A 16,976-nucleotide genomic window follows, 5' to 3' on the forward strand; every position below is an offset into this window, starting at 1 on the left:
TAGAATGGCAGTAGTATGTAAAATCCATTAATTGGCCGTATTTGGATTGACAATCGTGCTGTGAATATAGTTAGCAGCGGATTTAACAATGTCAAGTAGACAGTCGATGTATAAAATTATCAGTAAAGTTAGCCGTAAATTTGTCAAGTAGTATAAATTATTACCTAAAGTCTTTCAACAACAGAATGAAATCTGAACCTATTTGTCCGTACGTAATAGAACGCCGACCTTGCGTCAAAATTTAAAACACAGGGCTAAATAAACAGAGCGACACCGAACTTTTACCGAACACATATCTACCTTAGGAAGTTCCCCACTCTATAAAATATCCTTTCTTAATACCCCCCTCCTCTCCTTATTTTCCTTAACGTTTCTCATCTAATTTTACATTCTTCTGTCCCTTTCTGAAACGTTAACGGATACACACATTATAAATCCTTAAGTAGTTATTAATTCTGTGATTTCATATTTTTCAATTGCTCACAATATGACAACAATTGCTGATCTGAGGTACGTTTCTTTTTACCGTCTCTTTATTAAACGAACTGTAGAATATAAGTCATATAAGTCATATAATTATATTTTATACTTTTTAAATTTGACACACAGTTTACACTACTTGACAAATTTACGGCTAATTTTACTAATATTATATATTGACTGTCTACTTGACATTGTTAAATCCGCTGCTAACTATACAAAACGATTGTCAATCCGAATACGGCCAATTAATGCATTTCGCATACTACTGTCATTCTACGAGTTGCGTTTTTATTTGTATTCGTTAACGTTTTCTTTATACTGAAGATAGCCGAAACGTTTGACCGTATAAGCGTTTAATGTTAAAATAAATGATTGAGCACTGAGATCCAGCTTTATTTGCTCTATTTGCTTTATATTATTTATCCTACGGTTCTTAATGTCTGCAACTTTTTCAACTCACCATCATCGCTGAGGCCGGATTCAATCCTGCTTCTGTTGCGTTCCTTCTTGATGTAAATCGGTGGTAGTTGAGCCTCTGTCATTGGAATATTTTCATAGAGAAAGCTCAAAGAATAATCGATGTATACGTCATTGTCTGTTGTAGGAGGCGTCGGTGGACACCACATCTGAAGAAGAAACAAACTTAATAATTGCATTGTCCGGAAAGCAAATAATTTTCTGTGCATTGAATCACCTCTTGAATGCGCATGCTACATCTACTTATAAATTTCCACAATGGCTTATTTTGCATTTATGTTCGTGTATAACGTGAATATTTTTCTACCAATAAAGATAATAATTCAGTATATTGTACAATAAAATGTATTATCAAAAAATTATAGTGATCAACAAAATTCGTGTGGTTTTTTTAAAACGTTTGTTATCAGCGAAACCGAAGAAATTTTGTTATCCGATACGGAAAGAACACTTTTGCTGAAAGATCCAAAAATTATGCCACATACAGATCTGAAAATAAATTTTGCTGGACAATCAAAATTGATCAATAGAGTGCTCGATCTTTTTCATATCGCAGTAAAAAGTTTTAACGATCCATCGACCAAGATCGAGTGCGCTATTCATAAATTTTGAATGTCCAACAAAATTTATTCTCAGACCAATTTTTCAGCAAGTGTTCTTTCTGTGCAGATAATGTCTCTTTTTTCATTTTCGTAAGTTTATACAAGAAAAGCTTAAAATATCATTTTGTACGTACCGGCATTTGTTCCATTGTGTGTTCCGATAGCCAAATCTGCAAGACGTTAAAAGTTAAACGTGAGATTTTACTTTAAAATTTCGCCTTTGCTCTTTTAAATCGCGAAGACAAAGCAGAAAATTAAACTTTTAACAAATTGTATGTACAAGCAATAAATAATATGACAGTTTATAAAAATAAATAAAAGAAATATAATACCTCAAAGGCTGATAAATATGTAACATAAAATAATAAAGAATAAGAAAGAATGAGAGACTATTCTTTCCCGTATTTTTATTCATTTTTAACATCGAGTAGTCTTTTCTGAATATATCGTGATGTGAAAGTTTATATTTGTAGATTAAAAGCAAACCCAATTTGAAATTTATATAGTTTTTTTGTAAAACTTTAGTCGAGAATTTAATTTTCCAAACAGTGCATATTTAAAATATTGGAAAATTTACAAAATTAAAACCAACTTTTTCGATTTTTTATCAAAGAAACATTAACTTCGATGCATCATTAAAAAACTCGTTATAAAAACGAAGTGATATTTGTGGGACGCAGACGCTCAAAGGTTCTCGTTCTTTACGTCCTAAATATTAAAAAAAAAATTCTTTTACGATATATTCCTTCGATCTATGCGTTATTGCGTCTCCCTTCACTCCTATTCGTGTATCTGTACATTACATACATACACAAGCATACGTATATAATGTATGATACATGAAGAAACAGACGCATTAACGTACAAACGTATCTCACTCATGTGCCTGTTATATTCTTGCTGCGGACTCCAAGTTTGGAATGGCAAAGGCAGTGTTTTGGTGCCATTTTTACGAATCATTTTTATTGGAGCTCTTATTCTCTTTTTTTTTTCTTTTACGCGTACACTAAAGTACATATCTCGTCTCGAAAGATGTGCGGTCATGATAGCCTTGCCACACCAAACTGACATCGAGAGAAAATCTCGTTTTTCTCGGTAATAAATCGCGAATATAATATAAACAAGCACACTGAGCTGAGAATGATTTGACACCAAAACGGAACTGAACCTTTGATCGACACAGACTTGGAAATGCATCAAGAAATAAGAGAACACATTTTCATATATAGCAAGGAATATCTCGTTTATTTTTTTTTCTTCTTCGAACTCTCGCTCGATCATACAAAATACAGGCACGCAACTTAAATATTACAATGTGTGTGTGTGTGTGTGTGTGTGTGTGTGTGTATGTGTGTGTGTGTGTGTGTGTGTGTGTGTAGTGGAAGGAGTGGAAACAGCGGAGGAAGGATAATCTTACGCTATCATATTATATATAATATAATAATCAGGTCATTTTTTGTGTCCTGCGAGTTACGTAGTTCATGATTAAAACTCTTTCTCGTTTTATCTTCCTAGGAATACCGGGTGAACGGCGCAACTCTCTGTCACCCTAATTATTGTCAATTAAATCAGTGTCCTTGAATCGAGTGTCCGAGTTACCGAAGTGCTGAAGTAACGGAAATAATCAGGGCAGAATAAAATTACGCGCTCTGTCCCGCACGACTTTTGCAATCCTTTCATTTCTCGCGTCGCGTGTTCTACTGCCTGCGTGCGCCCACGCTGTATGTGTGTGTGTGTGTGTGTGTGTGTGTACGTATAGTGTTTAATGTAGCGCACTAGAGAATCGCTTGACTAAAGTTTTACACTGGTTCGTCTTTCCCCAATATAATACATTCGTCCGTTTTGCTCGTCATACCGTTTGTATAAATCACAAGTCGTCCAAAACATACAATCTCTCGCGCGCGCGCCTAAAAATTTGCCTTTATTGTCTGCACTTTCCTAGACTTTCTTGACGGGAAGTGAGGGGGAGAAGAGCGAGACTGATTCGAGAGTGTGGGAAAGTGCAGTCAGAGGGAAAAGATCCACCTATAAATTTTTACAACGAAATAAGATGAGGTGAGATTAGGAGCGATGAATCGCGTAGCACGATTTACAACGCTACAAATATTACATCCGGCATCTACCCAGTGCAGACCGGATGACGACGCATTGCTTATCGTAATCATACCGTATCGATTATGTACAAAGATGCGCGATTCCACCCCCGGCGTTAGCGCTTAAACGTGCCTATTTGTTCTTGCCCTCTCATTCTTCTCGCGCAGAGTTTTTCTCATACTTAACGATTTTTCTCGCGTATAAAATTTTCTCGCGCTAATATCGTTGCATCTTTTATCGGAGTTTGTCTCTTAGCTTTTATCATTCAGTTTCTTAAAATTGAGTAATAAAAATTGCAAGGAAAATTCGGACAGAAAATCCAACGATACAGTGCGAAGGAAATTTTATATATAAGAAAGTTCGTACACATGTGAGAAACTTTGTCACAAAAATCGCGTGCGGATGTCGATTACGAGAATCAAATAACCACACTAAGCGCTAATTATGGGCGAAAATCGCGTTATTCAATGCGCGTGAGCCGCGCAAGTAAATAGCTATCTTCTAAGAGCTAGTTTAAACTCGGCATTTTTTATCTCATGATATTTTTGACGTAAATCTCATGAACGTTCTCATGTAATAATCTCGAGAGTAATTCTTCAACGTTTTTTATAACAAAAACAATGTTACTTGTCATTTCTACCGCGCCACCTTTTCTCTTTTTTTTAACAACTAATAACAAAAAAACCGAGTCGGTTTGTCCAAATTAAAACGTGAATGAAAAAAATGTTTTTTCAACTTTATTCTAAATTGCAATAAATGAATGCTGCTATACTTTAGCTTTTCATTATAATTGCACAACAATTTTCTTTCTTTTCCTAACCTAACATTTTTACTTTTTATAACTTTTTAACATTTTTTTCTATTTTATAACATATTGACATGTTATTAAAAAATTTCTTTTACATCACAAAGAATATAAATAAAAAAGAAAAATAAGATTTATCCAATGCGAACCGAATCTGTACACTAAAGATGCATCTCTTTAACATCATTTTAAAAGTATCTTAAGAAAAATAAGCATTACAAACAAGATTAACGTTTCTGCCTCTCCGGACGTCACCGCACGAATGCAAACGCTGAAGAACTCTTCACAGGCATTGTGTATTGCGTGAAAGAATGTTTAACGAAAGCACATCGTCGGAAACGAGAAGGTATCATGCCGAAGGTAAATGCCGAGCGTAAACCCAGCATCACACGTATAGCAAGCTGATTATACTCGACCGAATAGTTGAACAGCAACGGTATTCCCGACGAGGCGGCTTGCGTCTCGCCGACGACTACCACAACAACACCTCAGCGTGGCTCAAGATATCGCGCCACTTCTCAGTTTCTCAGAACGCGTCGCCGGGACGGCGGAGGAGGACGGCGAGGGGGAGAGCTGCGAAGAGCGTAACTTCTTCTGCGACGACTCCTCGTCGCTGGTGTTGTCGGAGACGTCCTCGCCGTCGAGCGAGCACGTCGACGCGACTCTGGCGCGCTTCGTTTCCCTGCGCAGTCTTCTCGACTTGGTGTCCGTCGAATCGCTCGCCTCCTCGCGATCGGTCTCCTGATGATCCTTCAGCGCGTCCGACAACCGAGACGCGCCGAGAAACTCCTTGTCCTGGACTTTCCCCTCGCAATTGGATTTCGACTGAATCGATGAGAAGGCCTTGCCGCTGTTATGATTGTTCCTCGTGTCGAGAGTGAGAATCGCCACGACCTTCGCTGTTCTCTGAGGCTTCTCGTACAACGTCGAGTCCGCGCTGTTTTCGCTCTCGCCGCCGCCGCGCATCGGCGAATTTCGCAATTGCTTGGCGCTCGTCCTCAGCGCGGAAACGGAAGACGACGGCGACGAGATCTTCGCCGCGGAGGCGGAATTCAGCACCAACGCACCCGAGCGCGTCACCCTCGACATCTGCTCGTTGTTGTTGGGCGGAACGTGCGGCCGCGGCGTGTCCGGGCGACGTTTCGCGGAGACCACGAGCATCCGCGTCGTCACGTATTTTTCGCCCCGAGCGGACGACACCCCGTCGATCTTCACGGAGGAGTTGACGATCGCCGCGGACCTCGTGACCGGCCGTAGGAAAGGCGTATCCGCCCGTCGTCTCTGCGTCAGCTTCGGCGACGCCGTCGCCTCGTCGTCGGCCGTGGGCGTCGACGGGCGACCCGCCGATCGCGTGATCCTACTCTGCTCGCCGCCCGCGTGTTGCGACGACGACGACACGACGTCGGTCGCTCTCCGCGTCCCCTGACCGGTTTTCATCTGCGTGCCGCCGCTTTTACCCTCCGAGTCGGCCGTGTCGTCCGTTTGACGCGCGTCCTCCGAGTGTATCGTGATGATGGAGGGAATTTTCGAGCTGCGAGTCATCACGCCTCGCGTGATCATGATCTCCACTCTTTGTATCTTGCATTTCGACTCGCTGGAGCTCGCGTCGCTTTTCGTCGAGCGCGTGGAGGCGTCCGACACGTCGTTCACTCTCTTGTCCAGCGTCTGCGACGAGACGCTCGAGTCGGGACTCGCTCGCGCGTCGCTTTTCGAATTCAATCTCTGACTAGCATACTTGCGCAACACTATCGGCTCGGCGTCGTCGTTGCTCTCGTCGAGGCCGTCCTTACCTTCGCTCTCGATCGCGTTACCGTGATGATCGTTGACGTTCGCATTCGCTTTGGAGTTTCTCTGCGCGGCGGCGGCGGCGGCGGCGGCGGCGGCGACGCCGCGCGGCACCGGTTTCGCGATCTTGTCGACCACGTCGGGGCTGCCGTTTCGCAGCATCTTCGAGCGTAAGAGCGGAATCGAGCGGCTCGGGGACGACTCGACGACGCTCTTCTCCGGCTCCCTCGACGCCGCGGCGAGCTTTCCGCGCGCGTTGTTGCACACGGAGTTGTTGGTCGGCACGCCGAATTCGGATCTGGACGTCGCCTCCTTCGGCGAGCGCTTCAGCGTCGCGTCCGACTGCGCTGCCGTCGGAGACCGGGAATCGCGCGCGCTAACGTTCACGTCGAGGTTCTCCGCGTCCTCGTTGCGATTCACGTCGGACTCGTGCTTCCTGTTGATCGCCGACGTGACCTTCTGCGAGCACCGCGTCGTCTGTACAGAGCGAATGGTGATCAGGTTGCTGCCACTCGTTCCGTTCACCTCCTCGTCGTTTCTCTCCTTCTCTCTCGCAACGTCTCCGTCGACATTATCCGCCCCGTCCGATTCCAACGTTTTCGTCTCGTTCAATTGTGTCTCGGCGCTCGGCGTCGTCAGGTTTGCGCAGTCGTCAGCAGGTCGCTCCGTGTCGGACTCGCTGACGCGTCGCTCCACGCCGTTCGAGCCGATCGACGGCGGCACGGAGTCTCGCCGCTCGTCCTTCGCGCTCTGATCGCAGTTGTCGGCGATCGTCGGCACTTTGGCGTTAAGCCGACCGCCGCCTTTCTTGGGACACGCGTCGACCGACGGTGACGGCGAAGAGAGAACCTCCTCGGATTTGGCGCGATGGAACTTTTTGCGCTGCCGACGGAAGTTCGGCTTCACGCCCGGCAGGATCGGGCTCACGTCCAGCGTCCACAGATTGATCTGAACGTTGCCGCGTGACCTGGTGCGCGGGCTGTTCAGGTCGAAGTGGTTGCGACTGCAGGCGCCGGAGCCCGCCAAACGACCCCTCCGCCGTCTGGAGAAACCGCCCCCTCGCTCGGAATCATCGCGATTGTTCGTCCTCCCGTCTTCGTTCCCCTCGCCGGCCTCCTCCTCTTCCTCCTCGCCGCCCTCCCCCTCCTCCTCCTCGCCGTCGTCGCCCTGACTCTGACTCTCCGTGTGACTCGACTCCTCGTCGAGGCTGTCCTCGACCACGTCCTCCTCCTCCTGCGACTCCGACTCCGAGTCCGACTCGGAGCTGGTCTCGATCTCGCTCTCCGACGACGACTCGCGCGCGCTTACCCGTCGCCTACCGCCACGTCGGCGCGAACTCCTTCTACTCGGCGCCGCTAATCGCTTACTGACTAATCGTTTGGAACCGCCTTTAGCGGCGACGCTATTAACCTGATTCTGTGCATCCTCGCGTCCGAACGTCAGCGGCTTCTCGTCGTCGTCGGCCAGCCGCATGCGCCGCTCCTCTTCCTCGCGCAGCGCCCGCAGCCGGTCTAGCTCCCACTCCTTCTTCTGCTGCTCGAGTTCCCGCTCGGCTGCCGCCAGCTGCGCCGCCGAGAACGCGCCCTCGGACTCCTCGACGAACTTCATGGCGTACCGCTCGATCGGAGTTAACTGAATCGAATGTTATACATCGCGTGAGTCTGGTGTACAATAGAATGCAGACTAGTCTTGTCTTGAGATTTTTATAACCATCTTAGGCGTAAAGGTTACAGTGAATGCACAGAAAAAAATATTCGAGAAAGAAGCAATTCAATCATATAAATAAGATAGCAGAGAAAAGGTTTATGTTATTTCAAAAGTAATCTTTAGACATAACGAGATATTGCAAATCATGGGCGGAAAATTTAGATTTAGAAGACGTTTAATATATATAAAAAAATAAATCTGTATTTCTGAAAACAAAATCTGAAAATAGACATTATAAAGTTACATTCGACAGGCGCGAAGAGTAAAACATGAAATGAGCCGTGGATTTTAAAATCCTTCAATATTTCGAAACAAGGAAACGTGAACTTGCATCGTTTTCAAAATAAACAATTCTCAAATAATAATAAAAGCGATATAATTGAAAAGTGCACGTAACGATAAAGAATTAAGTAAAACAACTAATGAAGACTCGATCGAGTCGATTTAGCTTGCTCGACGAGATGTCGAGAAACGTTTGTCCTACCTGAGCAACCAAATTCTGAACCTCCTGTTCCGCCTTGCTGACCTGCGTGTCGTCGGCGTCCTCCAACGGAATATTCTCGTCGAACTCCGCGAGATCGGCGACGGCCTCGGCTTTTGCAGTTTTCGCGGCCTGAACATCGAGATCTTCCTCAGCGGCGGTCAGAGCGTTCTCGAGAGCGCCCATCGCTGCCTTATCCTCCGTGTGCTGGTTCGCGAAGCTCTGGAAGGGTCCCGCTGCTGCCGCGTCCTTGTTCCAAGCCTTCTCTCGGTCCCGATTTTGTTCCAGCACTTCGGCCATTCGCATCGACGCGTCGTTCTCCGTTTGATCGATGTTGAACAGGTCTTGAATGGTGGACTGCGCAAACAATCTTATTGTTATGCAAAAGATAAACAATAACTATCTGTTTCTATATAATCAAAACATTGTATTTAACTGCGGGATTTTTTTTCGCCAAATATATGTCAAATTTGTCAACGTACGATAAATTTTGCTTCTAAATTTGTAATAAAAAAGATAAAATAACAGAAATATCAATAATTTGTCTAAAAATTCTCACTCGAACACTTACACTTTTGAAATACGCTGTAGTGAAGTTTCCGCCTTCAATCGCGAGGTCTCCCAGCAGTCGTTTCTGATTCGCCTTTTTCAAGATGTTCTCCTCTACAGTCTTTTCACTGACTAATCTGAAATATAAATTATTATATTGCACACCTGCCGTCGTGCTATTAATTTTATCAAAGTACAGACTGGTTGTCTGTATTTTAATAAACTGTAACACATAACATTACATCAGATACTATAAATTGCTCACAATTGTGATAATAAATATTCTTTGAGCAGTAAATCATTGTAAATTGTTTTTTTCATCGTTATATCGATTAATTCGCGCCAAATTGCGTACCTGTAGATATGTACGTCCCGCGTTTGACCTATTCTGTGACATCTGTCCTGCGCCTGGGCGTCCATCGTGGGATTCCAGTCGCTGTCGTAAAATATCACCGTGTCCGCCCCCGTCAGATTCACCCCGACACCACCGGATCTCGTCGACAGGATGAAGCAAAATATTCGCTTGTCGCCGTTAAATCTTTCCATCAAAACCTGCGAATCACGAGCCGTGGTTAATTTTTGCAACAAGAGCAGCTCGAAGAAAAAATGTCTTTCACATTTAAAAATCTTAACAAAATCGGACAAAACTTGATTCACGAGGAATTTTGACTAAAAAACAAAGTTTTACACAACCCAATTAAATACTTCCAACGCGAACTGTCGCTGCTTAAAAGTCCAAATAAAATCAACATTGAAAGAACTGAGTGAACCAAAATAAAGTATCTCGTCGACGTGATGAATTGATCGATACCTGACGTTGATCCACTCTGGTGGTGCCGTCCAGTCGCAGGTATATGTGTCCGTGGAAATTGAGGAAAGCCTCCAGCACATCCAGCATTCTGGTCATTTGCGTGAATATGAGGACCCGATGATTCTCGGACTTGAGCTTCCGCAGCAGACGATCCAGCGACTGCAGCTTACCGCAGTCGTACTGGATGAGTCTCGGGTCGGGGAACTGCGTCAGCATGTTGCTCGTGATCGGATGGTACAGAGCCAGCTTCGGTGACAGTTGCCGCTGCAGCTCCGTCCGCAGACGACGCTCGCCCCACAACTTGTGCGGCGGCGGATGAGACACGTGGAATCGAGGTATCGGCGCGCGCACAGCCGGCACGTGGATCACAAATCTGTATCGAAAAACGCACGAAAGTTCATTATTTAACTCCGAAAAGTACACGAAAGAAATTTGAATAAAACAGATGACTGTCCTTGGGCCACTTTTTCCAACGTCTGTTAAGGGGATCCTAAAGTGGTCTGTTTTACCTATTTTTTTCAAATACACTTAACTTTTTTTTGGCTGTGTAGAACAAAGTCCTTTTCTGTAAGTAAAGTACATATGCTAATTACACTACGGATGGTCGATTTAAAAGGATTTTTACTTACAGAAAAGGACCACTTTAGGATCCCCTTAATTCTAACCGACTGGTAACTTTTCAGAATAGCCAACTTAAAACTCGAAACTTGTATGTCGTCAATCCTAAAATTTCAGTATATTGATAAAAAATGTATAGAAATTGACTGTAAAAAAAGATTTTGCAATACTAACTATATTATTATATTATATATAATATTTAGCTTATGAGAGAAATTTTCTCTTTCAATTGCAATATTTCATTCTTCATGATGGCAATCCTGTAACGGTTGGTTAAAGTTAAACCGACGTTGAAAAAAGTGGCCCTTTATTTTGTAACAGCCGTGGAATTTTCACGCGAGACTTGGATGTTGGAGTGTTTAATACTGAAAGTTGTGAGGACAAAATAAAATCCAATGATATCCGTTAAGCAAAAATCATAAAAGAATTCGAAAAAGCTTGTAAATTTATGACTCGACACACATGTCGCATATTAACCTTTCGAACACTTCCTTAAGCTCTTCAACGATCTGTTCCGTGCTCTGAATCGCTTCGGCGAGCGCCTCCGTGCGCGAGAAAAACTCTTTCCGAGTGCGAGCGTTTTCCTTAGCCGTCGCGCAATGCACCCAGCCCTCGTGCCAGCGACAGGCAGTCGACGGTTTACCGATTCTCAAGGCTATAAACAAATCTTCGCCGTAAAGCGGACACGCCGCGCATCGTCGCTCATTGATATTAGCTACGAGGCGCAGCTTCGCTTGCTTTCTCTGCCGTCTCTCCTCCTCCAGTTGTGGCTGTAAAATGATCAATAAATCGATTAAAAATCGGAACGCCCAACGAGACAATTGAGGAGACACGCAGAAAAATTGTCGAAAGATTTTAAGTTTTATTCCTTTCTGGAAAAGAAAAAAAAAATGCAACTAAAAAATTGTGTACAATTAAAGTGAAAATCCTCAATTGTCCTCCGAAGAGATTCAATTATCGACAGTTGAATTACCAAGTGAAATTCGGATTTAGGTTGTTCCTTGCTCTGCGCCTTGCTGGCCGCTTTTTGCGCCTGTCTCGTGTGAATATTGCGAACCGACTGCAGCTGCGGCTGCTGCTGGCTGTTATTTCCACTCGGCGACGACTGCGAGGCGCTGACGTTCAGAGGAGGCACCCTCATGACGGGCCGACCGCTCGGCGTTGTCACCACCCCGCCAACGACTTTGTTCATCGTCGTGGCAGCCGAGGTGGACAGGCCCATCAATGATTTGGACAGCACCGTGAATCTTGGTCCGCTCGAAGTCATGACTGGAAACGAAACTACAGTACAAAATGCGTTACTTTTCATTGACTTTTCGTTTCGAACTTGTTTCACGCTATCGGCAGTGATCGAAGAGTGACGAACCTGTGTTAGTGTTCTGTTGATTCGTCAAAATGATATGTCTGCCGACGGAGGTTTGAACCAGCTGTGCGAAATTGGCGGGCACCGCTATTCTTTGGACGGAATCGCCTTGCTTCAGAGTGACGGTTTGCGTTGCCAATCGTTGAATGCCGTCTTTGGTGCCGGTGTTGCCCACTGTGATTCTTTGCGCGGTGGTCGTTGCCGTGGTCGGCGTCACAGTGGTGCTTTGCGGATTATGTGCCAAAGTTGCGACAGGAATAGCTGTTACAAGAAACTTTGCATTAGGACGTCGTGTTTTTAGCGAAATGTCAAAAGAAAACAAAGTAAAAATATTATGTAGTTAAATTAATTCGCCAATCTTTTGTGAAAAATGAAGTTTCATTTACAGAAAATATTACAATTTTAATCTGGAAGTGTTTTATAATTTTCATCAGTTACCTTTAGTCATCTTTCAGTTAACTGTCTAATTCCAAAGTGGTATTTTTAGAAGAATCAAAACTTAAGGTCGCAAATTAATTTACACATCCAATATATTTTATTGCGAAAGACTACTTAAAAAATGTACCCTTGGTTCTAGAATGCTTATAAAATGACAAAATTATAAACAAGCTGGCCTAAGGGGCAGTTTTTCTAGCATCACTGCAAAAGCGGTTGCCTAGCGAGCAACCATGCTCACAGCAACAACCGCTGATCTATGATGCACAATCATTTAAATTTTATATTCATATGCAATATGCAGGTCAATGTAAAATTAAAAATATATACAAATATATACAAATATATACAAATGTAATACAAATGTTTTGTTAGAAGACAATTTCATATAGTCGAGATTTATAAAACACAGGTTTGTAAAATAATATACGATTGAAAGTTGAATCACTGAAAGACAAATGAAAGAATAAAAACCACACACCTTTCACGCTTCCCTGTTGCGCTACCAGTTGCACGGAATATCCTTGCAATTGTTGGCCACCTGCTACTCTGAGTGTAACACCTAAAAGTAACAATTCTTACGTTTAGCATTCAAAACGACACTAATGACGTCTGAAAATATTACTGTTAAAGTATAAGAAATAAATCGTAAAAAAAAAATTGATTTGGTATCAATTAAAATTTTTGCTGTTATCTTTAACTTCTGTTAGCAAGACTTAATATATGGCTTTAGCTAGAAAACTGAAAATTATTGCGTCTGCATTATATATAATCTTGTTAAAATCCCGTATTAATGATCCTGATTAAAGTTTGCTCTCTTCAATTCACAGATTCGATTACATTAATTTTGGCACACCTAATAGAGACTAACATATTGTTTATGTTATCAGATTTGCGTTGACAGAAACAGAATTATTTTTCATGAAAAATAATTCACGATTTTTCCAAAGTTCCAATTTTGTTATCGCTCGACAAGTGCATTTATAACCTCTACAACTGCATTATATGTACGCAGAATATTTTATTTTATTATTTTTATAACCTAAAAACCAAAAAAGGAAACGTTGTTACCAAACGCTCTTTAGTTTAAATTCGCGGAGGCGATGGAATGATTTTGTTAGCAATTCGGCCATAAAAATGTGAACAAATAACGCGATAAAGTAACACCTACCTTGTCCCGAACAAGCCTGGCTGGCATTTAACGACCTTATCAATGGAGACGTACCCACTCTTGGCGTGGGCAGCACGCCGGCTAGACTTTTCAGTCTGGTCTGTGTTTGTTGTTGCTGCGCATTCGACTGAGGTTTCGCTTGATTCGACAATCTAACGTTGATCTTAATTCGGCCAGACGGACATCTAGGCGGCGGTTCCGGCTGGCTATCTATCTCCTCTATAAGCTTCCTGGGTGTTTGCAATCGTTTCACTCTGTGCGCAACAAACGCACTAACCGTCTGCTCCAGATCTAATAGCAAAAGGTTCAGGCTGGACAGTTGGACGTGCTGCAAATTCAAATCACAGTTCACAGAAATCGGATGACACTCGGTCGCTTTAGATTTTAATAATCAAATACGCGAAGAGCGTTTGTGTGTGTCAACGCAACACTGTCGCCTATTATTTTACCTTGAAAGGATCGTAATCGAGCACATTCCAGACCAACGAGGCGGTCACGAATTCGAGCGCCTCCATTTGAAACGGCGAAACAGTCGGTCGCACTTCAAACAAGTTCGGATGGTTGCACACTTTCCGCAATTGCATCAACACATTGATCACGCTCAACAGATTTCCGCTGGCGAGCGTTTCTTTCGTCCTTTAACAATAATAGTGAATTAATATCTGAATTCAAATACAAAAAAAATGCGTTTGTGCAATCAAAAATTATAAATATCATACATAAAAACAATAAACGTAACATGCTTACTTATAATTGCTCATGTAAAATACTTTAGTAGATGATAAGAATAAAAACAAAGTATTTTTTGTGTACAAAAAGAAAATTTGCACAAAACGCAGCTTAATTAACAGGCAAATTGAACATTCGTTTGTCGAAGTTGTAAAAAAGTTCTGCTGTACCACGATTTTTTTCACATTTGTTTACGAAATTAATTGCTACATAAATCCTAAAGCATTAAAAAAGGAATTCACTTACTTGGCTCTAGACATAAAATCATCGTATAAAAATCTCTGACGCTTTGACAAACGGCACATGACCACATGCTCGTATTTTTTCGGCAATTGCTTCTCCACCTCAGTTTTCAATCGTCTCAAGAGAAACGGCCGCAGCACCTGCAAAGAATGTCGTTTATTAAATCTCGGATACGCTGTATAAAAAATTTGATGTACACAGTGCATCTCTCGAACAAAATTCAAATTTCTTTACTAATATCACAAATTTGAAAAAGCTCACAAGTTAAAAAAAAAAAAAGAAAAAAAGAAAAATCCAAAAGACAAGAGATTTAGAAAAAACTACGTACAGACCTTGTGCAGACGACGGATTATATTCTCGTTGTACTCGCTATTTCCTTCAATCATGCCCGTGACAGGATTGCTGAACCATTCCTTAAACTCGCGATGAGACTGAAATACATTAGGCATAAGAAAGTGCATGAGCGACCACAGCTCCATCAAGTTATTCTGAAGAGGTGTGCCGGTAAGAAGTAATCTCCTGAAACAGACAACGATAAAAGCGATGCAGTAACGTTTCGAGGAAAGAATTTCACTTATGTTCAATTCGCACGATTGTTCATTATTAGCAATGTTTCTCCAGACAGGATTCGTCTTATCAATTTTTGACAGGCGAGTTTTATTAGAGACTTTTACTATTTCGCTGTGAAAAAATACGGACATCATCATTTCGGATTAATGTCTGTAGTCGGCAGCGAGTATCGTGCGTTAAGTGACAGAAGAGTGAAATATATAACAATATAAAAACTGTATGTAGAAAAAAGAAGTCGGTTTCTTCTTACAAATCTTTCGAGCAAATATAAATTTGATTCTTTGAAAGATTCAAATAAATTTTCTTAATCTTAAAATTAATTTCGACGAATTTACGGATTATTTAATTACCGTTGTGTCTGGAAGTTTAAAAGTAACTGCCATCTCTGTGATTTGAAGTTTTTAATATTCTGCGCCTCGTCCAAAATAAGATACTTCCATTTTTTCCGCCGAAAACTTTGGTGATCCTGAATCACCAGTTTGTAAGATGTGATACATATATGGAAAGCGTTTGGTTTCGTCCAACCTGCAAAAGAATGTTAGATTTAATACAAATGTAAAAACAACGTCATATTTTATTATAAATTTAAACAATGATTATTCTACTATAGTTGTTCCTTCAGACAGGATTTTTGATACACGAGTTTTACACTATCTCGCTTCAATAATAGAAACCTTAAAGGATATTATTCTTCAATTATGTAGAAGCTTAATCGAATAGTTAAATAGTAAAAAATGGCGTGTCATTCTGCTTCAAGCAATTACAAAATCTCCTCACCCGTCCTCTTTTGTTTTCTCTCCTTCTGCGTGCCGTAATACGTCAGTATCTTGAATCCGGGACACCACTTTTTGCACTCCATTTCCCAATTGAGCATCACAGAGGTCGGCACAATTATAAGATGCGGCCCCCAATTTCCTTTTTCGCAAGCCAAGTGAGCCAGCAGCGCGATCGTCTGTATAGTTTTACCGAGGCCCATCTCATCCGCCAAAATACCGTTTAATTTTCTGTCGTACATAGTGACGAGCCAGTCCAATCCTATATGCTGGTACTCGCGAAGAGCGTGCTTCAGAAGAAACGGTATTTTAGTGACAACCTGAAAATACATGCAACGTTAGTGAAACACATGGAAGAAACTCTGAATGCAGGATGTCATCATACAGGAATTTAATTTTGAGAATTTTTCAACTTTTTTTGCAAAAGTCAATGGCTCATTGTTGTTTGCATCTCTACTTTTTTAAATTAATAATTTAAAAATTTAGCCGCTTCTTTTTATATCGTGACGTGTAAATTGAAAACTACTGGTGCCTCAACGCTTGAAGAAAAATCAAATGTTGATGTTTAATTAAATAGTTGTGTAAGTATGACATCCTTTTATGTTTTATGAAATTTATGATTAAGAATCTTGTAGTGATTATTTTCTGAAATATGCGCAAAATATACGCAATTATCTATGGAAAAAAATCACTAGTAATTTTCCTTTCAGAAATGATGATGAGCAAAGTTACTGCTTACCACCTTGGATTGAAAGGATCACATTAAATACTACAAATATCTTAAAATAGCAAGTAAACAAAGGAATCAAAATTTTCAAATACACTTTTGTTTCATTAAAATTATTGACTCAAGCATCAACTATCCTCCATAGACGATTAAAAACAAACTAATCTTCGTAAAATAAGTTTCAGAAGTACGCATACAAATAAAATTATTTTCTTTATCAATTTCGATTTTTTCGATTTATAATAACAGTATATCAAATGTTTTATATTAACAATGTGCGACATAATTAGTGTCGAATAAAATTGTTGATAAGAAAACTAACTTCAAATTGTAAGGGAAGATCTTCGCATAATTTTATCCATTTGCATAGTAAAACATAATAAAAAAAAAAAAAAAAAATGGAAACTTACACTAGTAGTGAGCAACGTATTTCCTTTAGGCTGGATGCTTTCGGCCAGTGCAGCGACATTATCCATCTCATCATGAGCGGCCGAATGATCGGCTTCCTGTAACAAAAATATAATCAAATATGTGGTCACAGGTCGAAGATATC

General features: G+C 41.6%; 1 protein-coding gene across 5 annotated transcripts in view; it reads right to left on the bottom strand.

The window, feature by feature from the left end:
- The window catches only part of dom (domino), a 36,080-nt gene that overhangs the window by 5,859 nt on the left and 13,245 nt on the right, over positions 1–16,976 (bottom strand). For 3 of the 5 annotated variants that reach the window (XM_012363472.2, XM_012363471.2, XM_012363473.2), the window contains exons 11-26: positions 16,834–16,929; positions 15,701–16,016; positions 15,274–15,448; positions 14,686–14,872; positions 14,357–14,493; positions 13,831–14,017; positions 13,382–13,709; positions 12,692–12,772; positions 11,779–12,036; positions 11,386–11,693; positions 10,890–11,182; positions 9,795–10,167; positions 9,339–9,535; positions 9,006–9,120; positions 8,438–8,791; positions 2,779–7,878 (exon numbers count right to left, since the gene is read on the bottom strand). In XM_012363472.2, the coding sequence (XP_012218895.2) occupies positions 4,960–7,878; positions 8,438–8,791; positions 9,006–9,120; positions 9,339–9,535; positions 9,795–10,167; positions 10,890–11,182; positions 11,386–11,693; positions 11,779–12,036; positions 12,692–12,772; positions 13,382–13,709; positions 13,831–14,017; positions 14,357–14,493; positions 14,686–14,872; positions 15,274–15,448; positions 15,701–16,016; positions 16,834–16,929 (6,324 nt within the window). In that variant the 3' untranslated portion in view covers positions 2,779–4,959. Of the gene's footprint in view, positions 1–943; positions 1,110–1,696; positions 1,733–2,778; positions 7,879–8,437; positions 8,792–9,005; positions 9,121–9,338; positions 9,536–9,794; positions 10,168–10,889; positions 11,183–11,385; positions 11,694–11,778; positions 12,037–12,691; positions 12,773–13,381; positions 13,710–13,830; positions 14,018–14,356; positions 14,494–14,685; positions 14,873–15,273; positions 15,449–15,700; positions 16,017–16,833; positions 16,930–16,976 lie in introns of those variants that run through there. The other 2 variants (XM_067357801.1, XM_012363474.2) reach the window with 2 other exon arrangements.

This window comes from Linepithema humile, chromosome 6 (genome assembly GCF_040581485.1).
Source record: "Linepithema humile isolate Giens D197 chromosome 6, Lhum_UNIL_v1.0, whole genome shotgun sequence".
Taxonomy (NCBI): Eukaryota; Metazoa; Arthropoda; class Insecta; order Hymenoptera; family Formicidae; genus Linepithema; species Linepithema humile.